Here is a 16,209-nt window from a genome sequence, read left to right as displayed (position 1 = left end):
AAAACTCAAATCCTTACCTGAGAACTGCCCCTCATCTCAAATAGCAGAGATGCATCAGAGTATCTTGGATAAATGTGTCTTCTCCAGCAACCCTCTAGTAGAAACTTGTATTTGAAATCAAGTTCTTATCCTGAAAGAGATTGCCTAGATCTATCTAGAGTTAGATAAAAAGATCTAGACAGAGTTAGAAGAAAGAACCATACAAAGTCATTTGCTCTTAAAAGTTTATTTAGTATCTCTTCAAAGAACCTAGTTGACCTACACTTTAAATAATAAATTTAGTATGAAAAAGTTCAGAACATGTGCTAACAGTCAGACACTGGACAAGATCTGGAACCCAGGGGTTATGCAGACATGGTAAATAACAGGTGCTGTTGCAAAGAGCTTACAGTTTGAAAGAGAATAAGTAACAGGTGAGGTAAACTATTGAGTTTAGACAGGAAAATAGGTAACAAAAATAAATATCATCCTTTATCCTGAACTCCAATGAATACAGATTGTACCAAGTTACTTAGAAATTATCTTTTCCAGGACTATCTCAGTGAATTCTTTATTCACATATATATATTTTAAGACAGTATTACTGTCTTCAGCTTCTATGCATATGCTTCTAGTTGACTATCAGTTTTGATGTATTTGAGACTACAACTGGAATCAGAAAAATCACAGAAAAAGACAATTGTCTAAATTATTTTATCTACTTTGATTACATTACCCTTCCACCAAAAACCACAATTCTGAAGGGAAAGTGTATTAAGCCAGCTTAATTACCCTTTAGACCTACACACAACATAAAAATAATAAGCTGCACTCATCCTGCAGACATATGCTAGGAAAATCTTGTGTTCAATCTACTATTAGTGTTTAGATATGCTCCCAGAGGAACAAGTTTTGTTTCTTTAAAGAAAACACACTGAACTGTTGTAGTATTCACCGTAAACCTCTGGGCTACGCACTGAAAAAAAATAGCTTTTCCAGCATGACAGCTGTGAATTAAGAAGTGATGTGGATAAATAATTTTTTTCTGGGTAGAGCAGATGCAAAGCATAGTGCACATGCTCATCCTGATGATAACAAACCGATGCGATGGTCCTTTGGTACTGCTCAAAATTTTGGAAAAATCAATACTGATTCTGTTTGTAGATTAGAATGTTTACTGAGGCTAAACTTCGACAATGTGCAGCCTGACAGCTGAGCATTTTCTAAGCTTTCGTATAACTAAGCCAAAGGTATCACTTTTTCTATTAAGCCAATTACAGTGTAGTAACAAATTCGTGTCACAAGATGGAGCTTCAAACCAACTGTAATGGTACTTCCACAAATGCATGTTTGGTTTGTTTTTGTTAATAGAATAGTAATCTCATAGCATAATTAGAATTTATTAAAAAATACATGGTATCCAATTAATTAGAGTCATTACAATGAAGGATTTATGGAATGAAATTATAAGAATGTATTTTCCTGAATACATTCACAGTAATACACTAAGGAGACACATGAAGATAAGGCAATTTAAAAGCATTTGCGGTGAACAATGGATGGACCAGCTTCATCATATTCCTGTTTGCTGATCCACATCTGCTGGAAAGTAGACAAGGAGGCAAGAATAGAGCCTCCAATCCAGACGGAGTACTTACGTTCAGGAGGAGCGATGATCTATTTAAGAAACAAAAGCATTAAGTACAACAGTCCACTGTGAATAAGATACATTTGTCATACAAAACTACTAAAGCAGTGATATTTGATATTAACAAAACCACTGTATCTACGTGCTAGTGTCATCCCTGGCAATGCTGCAAGCAGTAAAGTTTAAAAGTTGTTATTTAAGTCAGTCAAGCTGGCATGACTAACAGAAACAGTCTAAATCCTCAATTTCTCTGTCTGAGTCAGTCTGCCCAGTAAGAGTAGTGAAGTTGTGGATTCATGACTGCATATGAGAAAAGGGCAGATAATTGGTATGGGAACATATAATGATAGCCCAGAAGGGCTTAAAAAATTGAGTGACCTATGGAGGACTCTTTATCGGTATAGCTGGTAAAATGTTTGCAAAGCAAGGAATGGAAAATTCAAAGCAGCAGAAGGAAGGTGGGCTTGTTGGAGTCTCTTTTCTGAACTTGTAGGTCAAGGACAAAACCAGCATTTCCTCTCTCCCATCTCCATCAGCCAAAAGGGCTAAAGAAGCTCACATATAGCCTCAGAGGAAAATTCATGTTGCTGGGTCTATGCTATTCTCCTTTGGCTGTGTTATACCAGTTTGCAGATATCACCATGAACAAGGAAAAGAGAGGAGAGAAGGCTCTCTTCTTCCACCAAAAAGGTTAGCAGGTGGCATTTGCTGGAAGGTATGAACATGATTCAAAATATGTACAAAGCACTTACTTTGTATATTGTTGCTATGTTTTACTAGATTTTTGAGAGCTTTGTACATGACAACTCAAATAGTGAACAAATAATTGCACCATACCTTGATCTTCATAGTGCTGGGAGCCAGAGCAGTTATTTCCTTCTGCATCCTGTCTGCAATACCTGGGTACATTGTAGTGCCTCCAGACAGCACGTTGTTGGCATAAAGATCCTTTCTGATGTCTATATCGCACTTCATGATGCTGTTGTAAGTGGTTTCATGAATGCCTGCAGACTCCATGCCTGGGGAAGTTGCAGAACAACACTGAGGAAACAATTTTAAGCCTCTGTGTGGAGTTGCTTAGTCAAAACTGACAACATGGACTTTAGTGTCTTTTTGGAAGACATCCTTCTCCAGAGCTGTGGAAATCTGGAAGGTGCCTAAATTATTTGCTCAGGAGTTCTTTGGTGCACAGCCCTCCTCACTCCCTTATGTACACAACTGCTCCTTAAAAAGAAAGCTGGGGGTGTGGAATAGTAAAGTTTCCACTAGGCTTTTGCAGGCAATCTCTAGTGTTCTAAGAATTCCTTATATGGTCTTGGAATTTATTTTATTTTTTTTTTTTAAATTGAGCCAGCTCAGTCAAAATATGTCCTAATACCTCTAAGTATGCAACTACTTTTATCTATTTCCAAAATGAAATTCTGCTGACTGTCTTTCTGTGTGATCTCATTGCAAATCTGCCTTCATGGCTGTTGATTAGCATGACATTGTGTTGGCTCTGCTCTGCAAATGTGATGAACCATGGTTTCAGGATTTGGAGCAGTCCTTTTGAGAAATAAAAGTAGTGCTTCTTACCTTCCCTCCCACATCCGCCTCCTTGCAAGCACATTCAAACCACAGTCCTCACACTATTTAGAAAAGTGACTTTGCAGCTACACTCCTCATAGCAGCCAACTGCATAACATACAAAATGGCATGGGCCCAATGTTGGAAACCAGGAATAAACATTCAGGGTTTATTTTGGGAAAGCATTTTGTGTTATTGTTTGACACAAAGTTCCTTCCATCATATGAATAGTGCTGTTCTAAAAGATTATTTTATAATGGGTGCTAGGAATGGGACTCAATCAAAAGAAAATAGGGACTTGATATTTATGGGCAGTCTATCAAGGCAGAACAGTCAGTCAGCTTACCAATGAAAGATGGCTGGAAGAGGGTTTCGGGGCAGCGGAATCGTTCATTTCCAATGGTGATCACCTGGCCATCAGGAAGCTCATAGCTTTTTTCCAGAGAGGAGGAAGAGGCAGCAGTGGCCATCTCATTTTCAAAGTCCAGGGCCACGTAACACAGCTTCTCCTTGATGTCACGGACAATTTCACGCTCCGCTGTCAAGAGGATTCAGTCTTTAGAATGGTATTCAGGAAAGAACCATCCTTCAACACCCTCCCCATTTTTAAAATAAATCCTCTGCTAGTCTTTCAGGGGACTTTCCTGTTGGATTCCTTCTTGTATCTGTTCAACTACACAGAACCACTCCTAGTTCTTCTGAGGCTGCTAGAAACATTGCACATTAAACAACTTTCCTCAGTGATGAGCATGTCCTTACCAGTGGTCACGAAGGAGTAGCCACGTTCCGTCAGGATTTTCATGAGGTAGTCTGTCAGGTCACGGCCAGCCAGGTCCAGACGCATGATGGCGTGTGGCAGAGCGTAGCCTTCATAAATTGGCACATTGTGGGTCACACCATCCCCAGAGTCAAGAACAATCCCTTTGAGAAGATAATATACAATTCATTCCCAGGTGCACATCAACACACTTACCTATTTCAAACATCTATACATCACATTCCCCAGGGGCCTACCTGTGGTGCGTCCAGAAGCATAGAGGGACAGAACAGCTTGAATAGCTACATACATGGCTGGCACATTGAAAGTCTCAAACATAATCTGAAATGCAATTAAAATAATGACCTTAACACTAGGGTTTTTAGTTTAGTTGAAGCAATTTACTGAAAGAGAGGGAGAAGACAAGATTTTCATGTTTCTTGATGGTTAGTAATAAAAAGGAAGGAAAATATAATACAAAATCTAAATCAAAAAATATCTGTATCTGGTCTATACCTATCACATATGAATATAGACACATGCACATATTAAAGATGATTTTGTAATAGGCCTGGGCATAAAAAATATTAAGATGACATTAAGCTTGGACAGACTGAAGTTTTCACATTCAGAGCTGATACACTGACCTTCTAAAGTAAATGTAAAAATATGCAAATATGACAGGTGGTCACTATGTAGTTTTCATGCTTGTAACTAGAAGACATAGACTACTGGACAGTCAAGCTGGCATGACTAACAGAAACAGTGAAGTTCACATCCTCTTGAATTCACAAAGATGGACTTATTCCATAGCTTCGGTGTGAGCTTACCTGGGTCATTTTCTCTCGGTTGGCTTTGGGATTCAGTGGTGCTTCAGTCAGCAGAGTCGGGTGTTCTTCAGGTGCAACACGGAGCTCATTGTAGAAAGAGTGATGCCAGATCTGAGGACAATGGCAGAAGGCAAAGGAAAGAAATGTCATCAACCAGCAGCTCACAATCACTTCCAGACAGGTATTGTACTCCAACACTCTGCTTACAGCCCTAGAGACAGGTTAGTAATACTTCTCATACAGTTGTTCTTATTGCCTTCACAGAGATAACCAAAGTAACTGTAGAAAGAAAAGCACTATCCTCAGGTTTTGCTGCTAGTAACATATGATTTCTTTTAAAGACTTACAACTTAATGAAAATAAATATGCTATTCTTACAGTAGAAGAGACAGGGCAGGACAGACTTGGTTCCAGAAATGATATTTCAATAAGGATTGAAAGTGAAACAGTTCCAGAACAATTCTAGAACATGCACAGACCTACGCAGTAGAGCTCAACAGATAACGGGTCTCCAGAAGAAAGTTTCATCTTTTGATTTGTAGAGGCCAGCCCAAGAATTCAAAGAAGGTAATGAAGGTAAATGGTTTGTGAGGCTGAAAGTCAATTTGTGTTTATCATCTCCTCATAGCTCATTCCTATGAGCTATAAAGTCTAAGGCCAGGTGGATCCCAATAAGAAGTAAAACTACCAGAGAATTTCTATGAGAGTCACTAAGTCCTATGTGGCTCCACACACTTGTGGTGTGTTGTGATGTCCCAGCTGTTTGATATAGCCCTATTTCGACAGCACAACACTGAATTGAGATACCATCTTAGAAATTATACCAACAGAGTATGACTGGAAACCTTTCATGGAAACACTGGCTCTGAAATTGATGCACAGCACTGCAATGTTGCTAATCTTCGAAGCATTAAAAATTATGTGTGTAAACAGTGCCCTTCACATCAAAATTATATACACGCTTTGCATTTTTACAGAAACCTTCTTCAATTCCATTTTCTTACTAGCAAATTAAGGAAATTACTCTTTTTTTTTTTTTTTAATGTACTCCTAGTGATATTTCAGCTTTAGATGCAAGTTAACCTTTGCTGTTATCGAGATTCTCATTAAACCATATGCAGTAGCAGGATGCTTCCATCCAAAATTCAGTGGGTGTTCTGTAAACATTTGATTTAAGCAGTTCTGTTTACCAGTATTACATATAAACTTTTCAAAGCTGAAATACCTTCTCCATGTCATCCCAGTTTGTAATGATGCCATGTTCTATGGGGTATTTCAAGGTCAGGATTCCTCTCTTACTTTGGGCCTCGTCACCTACGTAGCTGTCTTTTTGACCCATACCAACCATCACGCCCTATAAAGTAACAGAAATAGAGTTAGTGTCTCAATGAGAAGTAGTTAGAGTACTAGCTGTGAAATACATCCAACTGCCAGTGATACTAACTACAAAATATGAATACTAATGAATGCAGAATTACTCATTGTTCTTTAATTTCCAAAATTAAATGTTTAGTTCACTTAAGCCTCTGGAGTTCATGTTTCCACTACAGTTTAAGTAAACAGCACAAGTACACTGTTAAATTCATCAAGATAAACTGGAAAAATACTGTTGTTTTAATGTTCATATTACTTAGGGATGAAGTGTTTGCTAAACTATAAAATAGAGTAAAAGCAGAAAGTGACATTGTGCCATCTAAGGGTCAAGATGGAGCAATACACACATTTCCCGAAGTTTCAATTGCAACATTTTTTTATTCTTCTTTTTGAACACTATAATACTGACATTAGAACCAGATGATTTAAATCTATTGGTACAGGCTTCTTGATACAGGCATATCATGGATCCTGTAGAAATGGCCCATGGACCAGAAGCTGGAAACTACTCTGGGCATACAGTAATATCTATGTCAAAGTTAGAAATACTAGGAAAAAAAAGTATATAGCAGGATGTTTTGAGTGCATAACATTCTCATCAGAACTTAGTCATTACACACTTCAAACCCTGACATCTCTTACTGCCCTGTCTTAAAAACAGGCAAATTGGATTTGCAATTTATGATGGGAAGATCCTTCAGGGCATGTGATATATGATCAGGAAAGAAAGGTTCTAGAAACCTGCTGTATTTGTTTCCACTGTGTTTGTGGCTTACTTTTGAACAATTAATACGAATCACACTATCTACACAAGCTGGCATTTGAATTTTTTTAAAAATTATATTAATGCCCAAAGACCTCGCTTAGGCACACATTTACTCTGCCCTGAAGAGCTTAAAATGTATTTGCTGAGTTTATAAAGTGCAAAATCTTCCAACCAGTTTACCTCTTTCAATTTTACCAGGTCCTTAAATAGCATAGAAGCAATTACATGGATCTACTAATTAGAAGGATTAGTTTGATATGGCCTAGCCAATCTGATCTAGTTCATGCTAATGATGATCTGGCTCAGAAACTCTCTATATTTAACAGCTCAGATAATATATGTATTTTGCAAACTATTAAAATTGACTGGAATGCATCATATACTCAAAAGTAAACCTTGAAGCTAAAGAAACTCAACTGTAGGCAGATGCCCATTTGTGATACAGCTAAACGAATAAAGTCAGGAAGGTTACCAGGAAGCTGACTTCTGAAAACTTCTCCTTCCTGCTTCGGTTTTCCACACATCACCTATCATCAGCTTTTAGGGCAGTCAATATGTCCAGATATTTCTGCGCTGGACTTTTGTGATTTTTTTAAACTAGATTTACTCACCAAATTCTCTTGGTAATCCAAAATTAAGGGACAGGGAGAGTCAGGACATAGAAGGGAGTGACAAATTTTAGGACTCCTCTCACAAGGCAAGTAACCTGCTTTGACTCAGGTGAGTGCACTGCTAGACTTATTTTGCCTGGAAATACTGTGTTACACAGATCAATCAGGTCTGGGCTAGCCCCAGACACAGGAAAAGGTGGCTCTGGGCTGGAGAGCTGGGGATGGGGCAGCAAAGCCTTCTATAAGCCCAGTACGGAAAAATCAAAGTAGTTCATCACCTGGTGCCTGGGACGACCCACGATGGAAGGGAAAACTGCTCTGGGAGCATCGTCCCCAGCGAACCCAGCTTTACAGAGCCCTGACCCATTGTCACAAACAAGAGCAGTGCTGTCCTCTTCCTCACACATCTTCTATGTCAACGTCCTCAGGCCCTCCAAGCAGAAAACAGACCTACGAAAACAGCAGGAAAAGAATTTTTAATAAAAGCATACTCAGGTAGTAGCCCCACCCTTGAAGACAGAGATGGCTGTATGAAAGGAACTAAGAGCAGCAGAGAGAGGTATGGCTCCAGTTTGGCAATCACAAGGCCTGTGGGGCCATCTCGGGGAACAAACTGCTTGTTGAAAGCACAAGAGGTTTCAACCACATCTGCTGGAGGGCTGTATGCACTAGAGATTATCCAGGGGATTCCAGAGGAGACTTCCAGTCCTGCAGCATGGGCAGACAGATCAGGGAGCTGCAAATGTTTATCTAAATTTGGTCACAGAAATCCACATCTGGGGGTGGGTGGGAGATAAAAGAGAATGCTGGACTGACAGCTGCAAAAACCAAGATCCCTTTGCATTGGATTCAGCACAACTACCCCCACTTTTCTGTCACCCTGACAAAAGCCTGACACTTCAATCTTCCCCATCTAGTCTTTGGCTTCCCACAGACAAACCACATTAAATACTAGGCATGTACCAGTGGTGTTTTCCTGACACAGATATTAACCCATGAGGTCAAGATGGCAAATTAAGTTTATATTTAACCTTTTAAAAGAGAAGAAATGCTCTCAATTAAAAAGTAAAAAAAGAAAAAAAAAGCTCCTTTTCCAGCCCTCCCCCAGTCAGTCAGAAAAAACAACCCACCTTTAAAATGAAGTCAGGGACAGTATGTGTTTTAAAAACAGGCCATAGCATATGGTCCATCATCATTTTGAAGTAGCTAATGAACTGCATTTGTAGAGTGCCAGAGTAATTTATTTTGGCTCCTTGTATCAGTGAAAAGAAACTGCTTTCCTCCTCTGGCAACAGGGAGATAACAAGGGTAATAAAAATGTTTTGAAGGCTTTATATTAAAGTTAATTGCAGAAATAAGCATGGAATACCAGAACTCAAGAAGAACTATTTGCTTGCAATTTATAGCATGGCAGGGAATCACTTGGCTAGGTCTACGCCTGGGCTTCCATGAAGTGTTCAACAAACTGCAGCATGTTAACAGCTAAAGGAGCCAGCTGTCATCCCCAGACCAGCTGGCTCCGCACGGGCTCCAAAACCTTCTGCCACAGCAATACTGGGAGCACAGGGCAAAGTGGGAAGTGGGTCAGCAAGAGCCATGGCCAACGAGCAGGGGAGCCCACAATCTGTTCAGCCTCTACAGCAGATGAAGGAACACAGACAGTTCTCCCAAATCCTTCATTTGAGATCCTCTGCCTCTCCCCAGCCAGGCAGTCGGGAGACACAACTGTAGCCCTGCTCCTGCAGGCTCTGAGGGTGTATCTCCCGGGAGAAGACAAGGACAGGGAAATCCTCACTTGATGTACTCCAGACTTTTTATCATTATTATAGGGAAAGGAAAGTAGGTTGCAATTTTTGCATTTATTAAACTCCAGGGAAATCAGGCTCTTTATATTGAAACATTTACTGAATGGAGTACAATTGTTATCTAACATGAATGAACAAGCTGGTTTGGACAAATCATTTCCTAATTAGGAAATAGGCTTCTCAGTCGTCTGTTTTTGGAACAGAGTTCGAGGTCAGAGGGTTTGCTCAAACCAATGCAGCTAATGCAATGCCAAAAATCACTTGGGGGAGGGGAAAGAAGGGGGCAGGAAAGGCTACATTTCTGAGCTTAGTGGACTCTAAATGAAAACCATATTTAGTAATAAAGCACAAAAACTTGAAAAATCAAAGCGGAATGTTTTCAGACAGGGCTCTCTGCTGCCAGTCAGTGAGTTACAGCTCAGGACTGCCATGGCATGCAGTAGTAACACCTTACAGCAGCAAATGTTACTCAGCACTGTGAAATAAAGGAGATTCTTTTTCTCCCAGGTAATTAATACACTATTTAGCCTCTTATCTCTACCTGCTTAACACCTAAAGATAACCAATCACTTCACCATTCTCCACAATAATCTATTAAGGGAATTCCAGCCCCACAAGAAATAGTGTAGCCTGTTCCTTAATGAAATGTTTGGCATTCTACAGAACAGTAGTTTCATATACATAGAGACAAGGATGAATATGCATGCATCATCATTTTATCCTACTAGACACTGCTATTTTGCACACTTCTAGCTCTTCTTACAGTCACATTCCCCAAAACACTCGTATCACCTTACACTCAGTTAACAGCACTGAAGCAAACCTGCTGAGAAACGCTACCACACAGTGAGCGAATTCACTAATTCAGGAGCTCTGTTCTTTCCAAAACTAACATCCCAGGGTCACACAGGTTCATTTAAACATGATTATAGCTATAATTTCTGCTGTGGCATTACACAGACTGTGTCTTTATACAATTTCTGGAATGCTGGTGGAATCAGCAGGTAGAACTTTTGTTTCCCTTTCAGAAGTTCTATGAAATAAAGACACCTCAGCATAGATATTAGAAGCATTTTATCAATTCAATCCTTATAAGTAAGTATGCATAAGCAAACTACAACATGGCATTACATCCTCCTGAATAGCTTCCTTTTGACATTATTTAAATGAAGTCCTCCAGCAACCTGTAAATCACACTATTGGTTCAGAGCCACTTACCCTGACAGTGCCTGGCTGGGGATAGCTGCTCTGGGATGGTGCACTCTGTATCTGAAAGCTCTGAGATTATATAGCCCCTTTAGCTCTTCTCCTCCCACTAGCTCCCAAACAAGGAGCAGAGACAGAGAGAGACAGAGCTGAAGTCTCTAACAAAACCATATAGGGACCTTACTACAAAAACCTCTAATCTGGGTGGCCACAGGCCCTGGGTCTCTTCCACTGCATTCCAGTGTAGAGCTCATGAAACAGGAGGAGACTTTCAGCTGTGTAAGATAAACACTTTAAAATTTCAGGAGAGTTGCTAAAATACAGCGAGACAGAGTGAGTCCACAATAGAGATCCTCTGGCAGGAGAAGCTTGTGTTCAAACAAGAGAGGTCCAGGCCTCCATAGTAACATCCAAGAGGCAGAATGAGAAATTGGAAGAACAGTCATTTATAATAGGGAAGGTGTTTTTAAAGAAACACTTTGCTTTGACTAAAGATTTTGATGAAAACAATGAAAATATTTCTGGCAAGATAAAGAGCTGCTGAATTTTGCTACAAAGACTCTTTAAAAGCTTAGCATTTTGCTGGTATGCTAAATATTGCCCATTGTCTTCAGGGTAGTGAAAAAAGTACCTGCTCTTGTATAGGGTTCACAGTGGAGCCTTCGAAGGTTGTGAAAACGTTATATTAAAATATTGTTACGACCCCGTCTGGATTGCAATGGGTTAGAATCTACTTCTCTGATGGCTTATTTTCAAAACCCTAAGAGCTGTGGGCCAACTTCACCCTAGTGCTACTCCACTGATGGCCACAAGTCTGGACTGTAGTAAACTCATCTCAAGTTGTTCATAATAAAGTAGTTAAATTTTATAACCCACATCAAGCTTTTCCATTGAACATATTTTTAGCAAATAAAGCAAGGGTTCTCACTGTACAAGTTATTTTCAGCACAGGACTGGACTTTTACAGCATAGCCAGCTGTTCTCCAGACAGGCTGATTCTAGTGAAGCAGCCCTTTCATAAGCAACAATATTTTGTCATTAAGTTTGTACTAAACACCAGAAATCAGCATCTCTAAACTCTAATACTAAACCATTACAAATTCAAAACTGGTCTATGTACACAAGCCAAAAAAGATGTGAGAATCCAAGTGAGATCTTTGCTTTATGAGTCTTGTTACAGTGGGGAGGGGCATCATGTGTTTGCTGCTTAATTGAGTAGTCTTAATGCAAGAAAATCTCCCGTAAAACCAGAGTGGGAGTTTTTCTGATGTAGAGATTTAAGGATTAGGCCACTAGTAGAGATAGTAGATAGGCAGAATTATGGACTGAAGACCAAAAGGAATTTAACTTTTAAGGAAAGGAACTTTTAAGGAATGTAACTGCCTTTGAGGGCCAGAAACAGAAGCTAACAAGTGCTGGAGCGTGAGCCATGCAAGAACTATTTATTATTTCACTTCTAGCACCAAGGCAAAAGATAAGAGATACTAAAAAAAAAAAAAAAAAAAAAAAAAGAGAGAGAGAAAGAAAGAAAGAAAAATCACCAAGGTAAGCAACTTAAACAGATTCTTTTTTGCATATCTCCAACTGACACTCAAATGACAGCCAAAACCAAAGTATTTGTTTTCAAGCAACACTCAAAAACATAGCTGAGAAAAACTTTGTACTGTAAAACTTTGTACTCCATATAGAACATATGATATTAGATAAGCGAACTCAGATCAAGGGGAGGCAGAAAGTCTTATCCAGAGCAGACAATACAGCGATAAAGAAGAAACACCGGTTGTTTGGAGGGACCTACCATATGAAGGATATTCGTTAGAGACAGGACTATAAAGACTGGAAGGGAGAAGTAAGCCCTGAGGCTGACTGAGCAGCAGTGATGGATACACAGAACAGCACAGGAAAAACATAGAGATGCTGCACAGCCATGCCTCTAGCACACAAAGGAGAACCAGCATTCAACAGGCAGCTTCTCTCTAGGGCATTACTTGGTGCAGGTCCCAGGGTAGGAAGGAAACAGGTGAACTATGAAAGGAAGTTGGGTCAGTCCAGTTCAACTGACAACAAAGAATATATGTATTTATTTTCTTTTTAGTGATTCTATGCTCAAGTTATGATCACACAGATATAACTACAGGTAAAAACACATGGGGAAAAAAATTACATTAGTAGTTTACACCTTTCTTCTCAGCAACATAAGTCATTGCCAGAGGGATAGGGGGGAAGCAAGAATGTACTTGACATGAGACAGTAATAAGAGCCTAAAGAGAACTGAACGGAATGAGTCTTCTGAGAACCAAGCCTAAATGCTGGCGATCAAACCTATGAACCTTCCTCTGTAGCTGTGGACACATACCAGCTTAGCTCAAATATATATATATGGGTTTTTTCAAGAAAAAGAACACAACACCATTCCTGAAAACAGCTTAGCCTACCATCTGGAGACCACTTCCATCACCACTTTCTACTGCCTATCTTTCAGTACTTATCCCACTCATTTGTATAGAAGCTACCACAGTGCCATTTGCCTAGTGTGTTTATATCAAGGTTCTAGTTCTTCCATCATATCCATAGCCAAAACTTATGGGTTTTATTTGTCTTCCTCCGAGAACTGTTCTGTTTGTCCATACTAAACCGTTTTGCAGTCTCCTTCACAGAAGTATGTCTGGAATATGATCAGAGAAAGGAAAATAAGGAGAAAAAGTGGTTTTGCCTCTTTCTTTCATACCCTTTTGCCTGATCTCTTTATAGTGATAATAGCAAAGCTCTCATGCACACAGGGAACTTCCCTATTGACTTCAAGGGTCTTTCCAGATATCAGTGGAAACTCTTAATTATATGTTCCTTAAGTCAAGTTCTTTGTTTTTTGGTAACTTGAGAAGATTGTCATATGGACACAAAATGTTTTCTAGGACTCCACAGCAGCAGGAGCTGTACAGCCACCATGCCTAGGAAATGGGCTTCAGCTGGCCTGAAGAATGCCAGCTCAGAAGGCACACACCAGTTCGTAGATGCCATACCTTTTTGGTAAAGGAGGCCAGAAGCTGCAGTCTTATCCCAACTGCTATAGGAAACTGAGAATAAAGAAACCCCTTTGCTTATAACATTACAAGCCATTACTTTATAAGGGAAAACTTCTGAGACATGCGTGGAGACCTTCCTGCCTACATCCAATTGGCTGTTTAGGAATGAAGCTCTGCTAAATATGTCCCTGGCTCCTTTTTATTTGGGGATTCCTTTCATCTTCGTAGCATTAGCAGAATTTCTAAATGTTTTGGTTTGTCTGGCTTCAGGCCCTTTCCTCTATCTCATTGATAGGCTTTATACTTCTCACCCCCCCCCATTTTGAGAAAGACAGGAATAAATAAGCTTAAGGGAGCAGAAAGTCCCTCTAATAACCTGATTCATTACAGCTGTCACACAGTATGCATCTGTAAAGTGTCAGATCAACCATAAGCTGTCAGACCCATAGACTGGCTTTCTCTGTAATTGTCAGGCTCTTGCACTGGTATCTAACAACTAAGACAAAATAGCTCTAATCATTCTAGAATATGGCAGTTTTCAACCCAAAAAGTTTGGAAAATAGTTTTGCCAGTACAGTTCAAGAGTTAGATGATACAGTGTTTGCTTCCTGGGCCTCTTGAGTAGGGTGATGAAGCATGTTAATTCACAACCTTCCTTCGTCTTCTTGACAAGGTTTCTTCCTTGATGATAACGTAATAAAGTTATTTCTCATTCAAAATCAAAGGAATGTATTCAAAGTAAAAATGAACTAATGGCTTCCTTCCCATCCTTCTTAGATAAATAAACAGAACATAAGAATGAGCCCTGCTGGGTGAAGCTGACATCCATCTAGCTCAGTATCCTGTCTCTGAGATTTCCTAATAGCAGATGCTTAGGAAAGAAATGGGACACCTACAGTGATAATTTTCTTTCTATATCCTTTCTGCTTCCTTATGTGCAGCATAAGGATTTCTTGAGATAGGACTTTGTACCTCTATCATCATGCGTAATAGATGTGGACAGATTTTTCCTCCATAAATTTGCCTAATTTAAACACATAGTTTTGGAGATAGAGTGCCCCTCCATCATTTTTTGTGGAAATAAGCTCTACATTTTATCTGCAAGGCAGCACCCATAGCTCACACTCCAGCTGGTGCAGACATGCCTGATTTTGGAAAGAAAACATTAAATATATCAGAAGCATAGTCAAAAGAACACTATTTTTATACTAAGAGCTGCAAATCCACCAGAGATCCTGGATAAGCCTCCAGGCTACTGGCCAAGGCTGAGCTCTGCCCCACTGTGTGTAAATTCTTAGCAGTACCTCAGTAACTTGCTCACAGTTCATGCAGACATATCTGTCCTAAATGACATTGTAGACAAGGCTTCATGATGATGTTACATCAGCACATCTCCTAAGAACTAAGAGAGACAGATTCCCACAGACAATTACCAGAACCACTCTAATAACATGCTATCTAAAATTGTCAAAATGTAAATGAAATCTTCCCACTATGTCACTGTGAAAAACAAGCCCTGTACTCCTAAGAAAGTCATTGTGTGGTGTGTGCGTGGGGCAGGCAGAACACGGGGCTCCTTCCTTCACAATAACTTCTCAACCAACTGACAGCAACGAGGAGATCAAGTTCCCACCACATTTCTGGAAGTGGTTGCTCTGTTATTGTCTCACCAAAAGAAAGGCTTCAAGGTGAGTTTGTACATTATGAGAAATCTGATCACCCCCAACAGAGAAATTTGCTGGAAGCAGGTTTCATAAGGCTACTTACAGATTAAACCTGTGGATTCTGCATGTCTATTTATATCCCACAGCTTCACAGGCTCAAGTGCCCATATCAGCCGATTTGGCTGACCCTCCAGTAAAAGTAAGGAAAAGGGCCTCTACAGGGTAACTTCTTTCTCTACCGAATTTAATAATTTTCTGTAGTGCCAGAGTTTCACTTTTTGCAACTGACACAGCTTCCTTGCCTGCGGACTCTGGACAATGACAAACTGTGGAGCACTTCTACCCACTAATGTCATCAAGCAGATCTTGCCTCTCCAGGTGATCCAGCCCTGGTCTCCATCCCCTTTCTCCAGACACCTGGGCTCAGTGCACTTGGGGCAGTTTGGTGTCACTGCTGGGCAGGACAAAGAGACACAGCCCTGCTGCAACTTCCTCATCTTCTGCATGAGCCACCCAGCACAACCGATAAACAAATAACTCCTGAGAGCACAGCTGAACTCTTTCCTTGAACCTACATGAGAACTACTGTATCACAGTGAAGGAATTAGCATTAAATGGCAATAAACTGAGGAGCGTACAGAAAATACAAGGTGAAATCAACAACCTGTGTGACTAAAGGAAACATACTTTAAAAAAATACCTTAGGATCAAAAGGAAACTTACTTTTGGAACTGGCATGGTATTATATGGAAATATATTATGTTACACGTAATTATCAAAAATAATGATGTGGTGAATGCAGACATACTTAGCACATCTGCATTTTCTGTACCAGGAAAAAGTCAGATGTCAATTCAAAGGATTGCAAAACAGTTTGGGGTTTTCTATTTCAACTCCATTGCAGGAAACTGCTAAAAGAGGCAGCAGTAAAGTTGGACATGCACAGTGGAGCAGATTTGGATAGTCTGAACCCATCCAGG

At 39.9% G+C, this 16,209-nt stretch overlaps 1 protein-coding gene across 5 annotated transcripts; it reads right to left on the bottom strand.

Annotated features, from left to right (window-relative positions):
* Positions 1-1,512: 1,512 nt before the first annotated feature.
* ACTA2 (actin alpha 2, smooth muscle) lies at positions 1,513-7,938 on the bottom strand (the record flags this gene model as incomplete). 5 transcript variants are annotated; one of them, XM_080347534.1, is made up of 8 exons in its annotated part: positions 1,513-1,656; positions 2,465-2,646; positions 3,540-3,731; positions 3,953-4,114; positions 4,208-4,292; positions 4,781-4,891; positions 6,006-6,134; positions 7,810-7,938. In XM_080347534.1, the coding sequence occupies 8 exons, from the start codon at positions 7,936-7,938 to the stop codon at positions 1,513-1,515; spliced, it is 1,134 nt and encodes a 377-aa protein (XP_080203660.1). The 5 variants fall into 5 exon arrangements, with proteins under 5 accessions (XP_080203660.1, XP_080203664.1, XP_080203663.1 ...); XM_080347538.1 differs by having other exon boundaries at positions 6,006-6,128; positions 7,810-7,908; XM_080347537.1 differs by lacking the exon at positions 3,540-3,731.
* Between the last annotated feature and the right edge of the window lie 8,271 nt (positions 7,939-16,209).

The sequence above is a fragment of the Nesoenas mayeri genome (assembly GCF_963082525.1).
Source record: "Nesoenas mayeri genome assembly, chromosome: 7".
NCBI lineage: Eukaryota > Metazoa > Chordata > Aves > Columbiformes > Columbidae > Nesoenas > Nesoenas mayeri.
The sequence above is the reverse complement of the archived record's forward strand: the minus strand, read 5'-3'. Positions and strand labels throughout refer to the sequence as shown.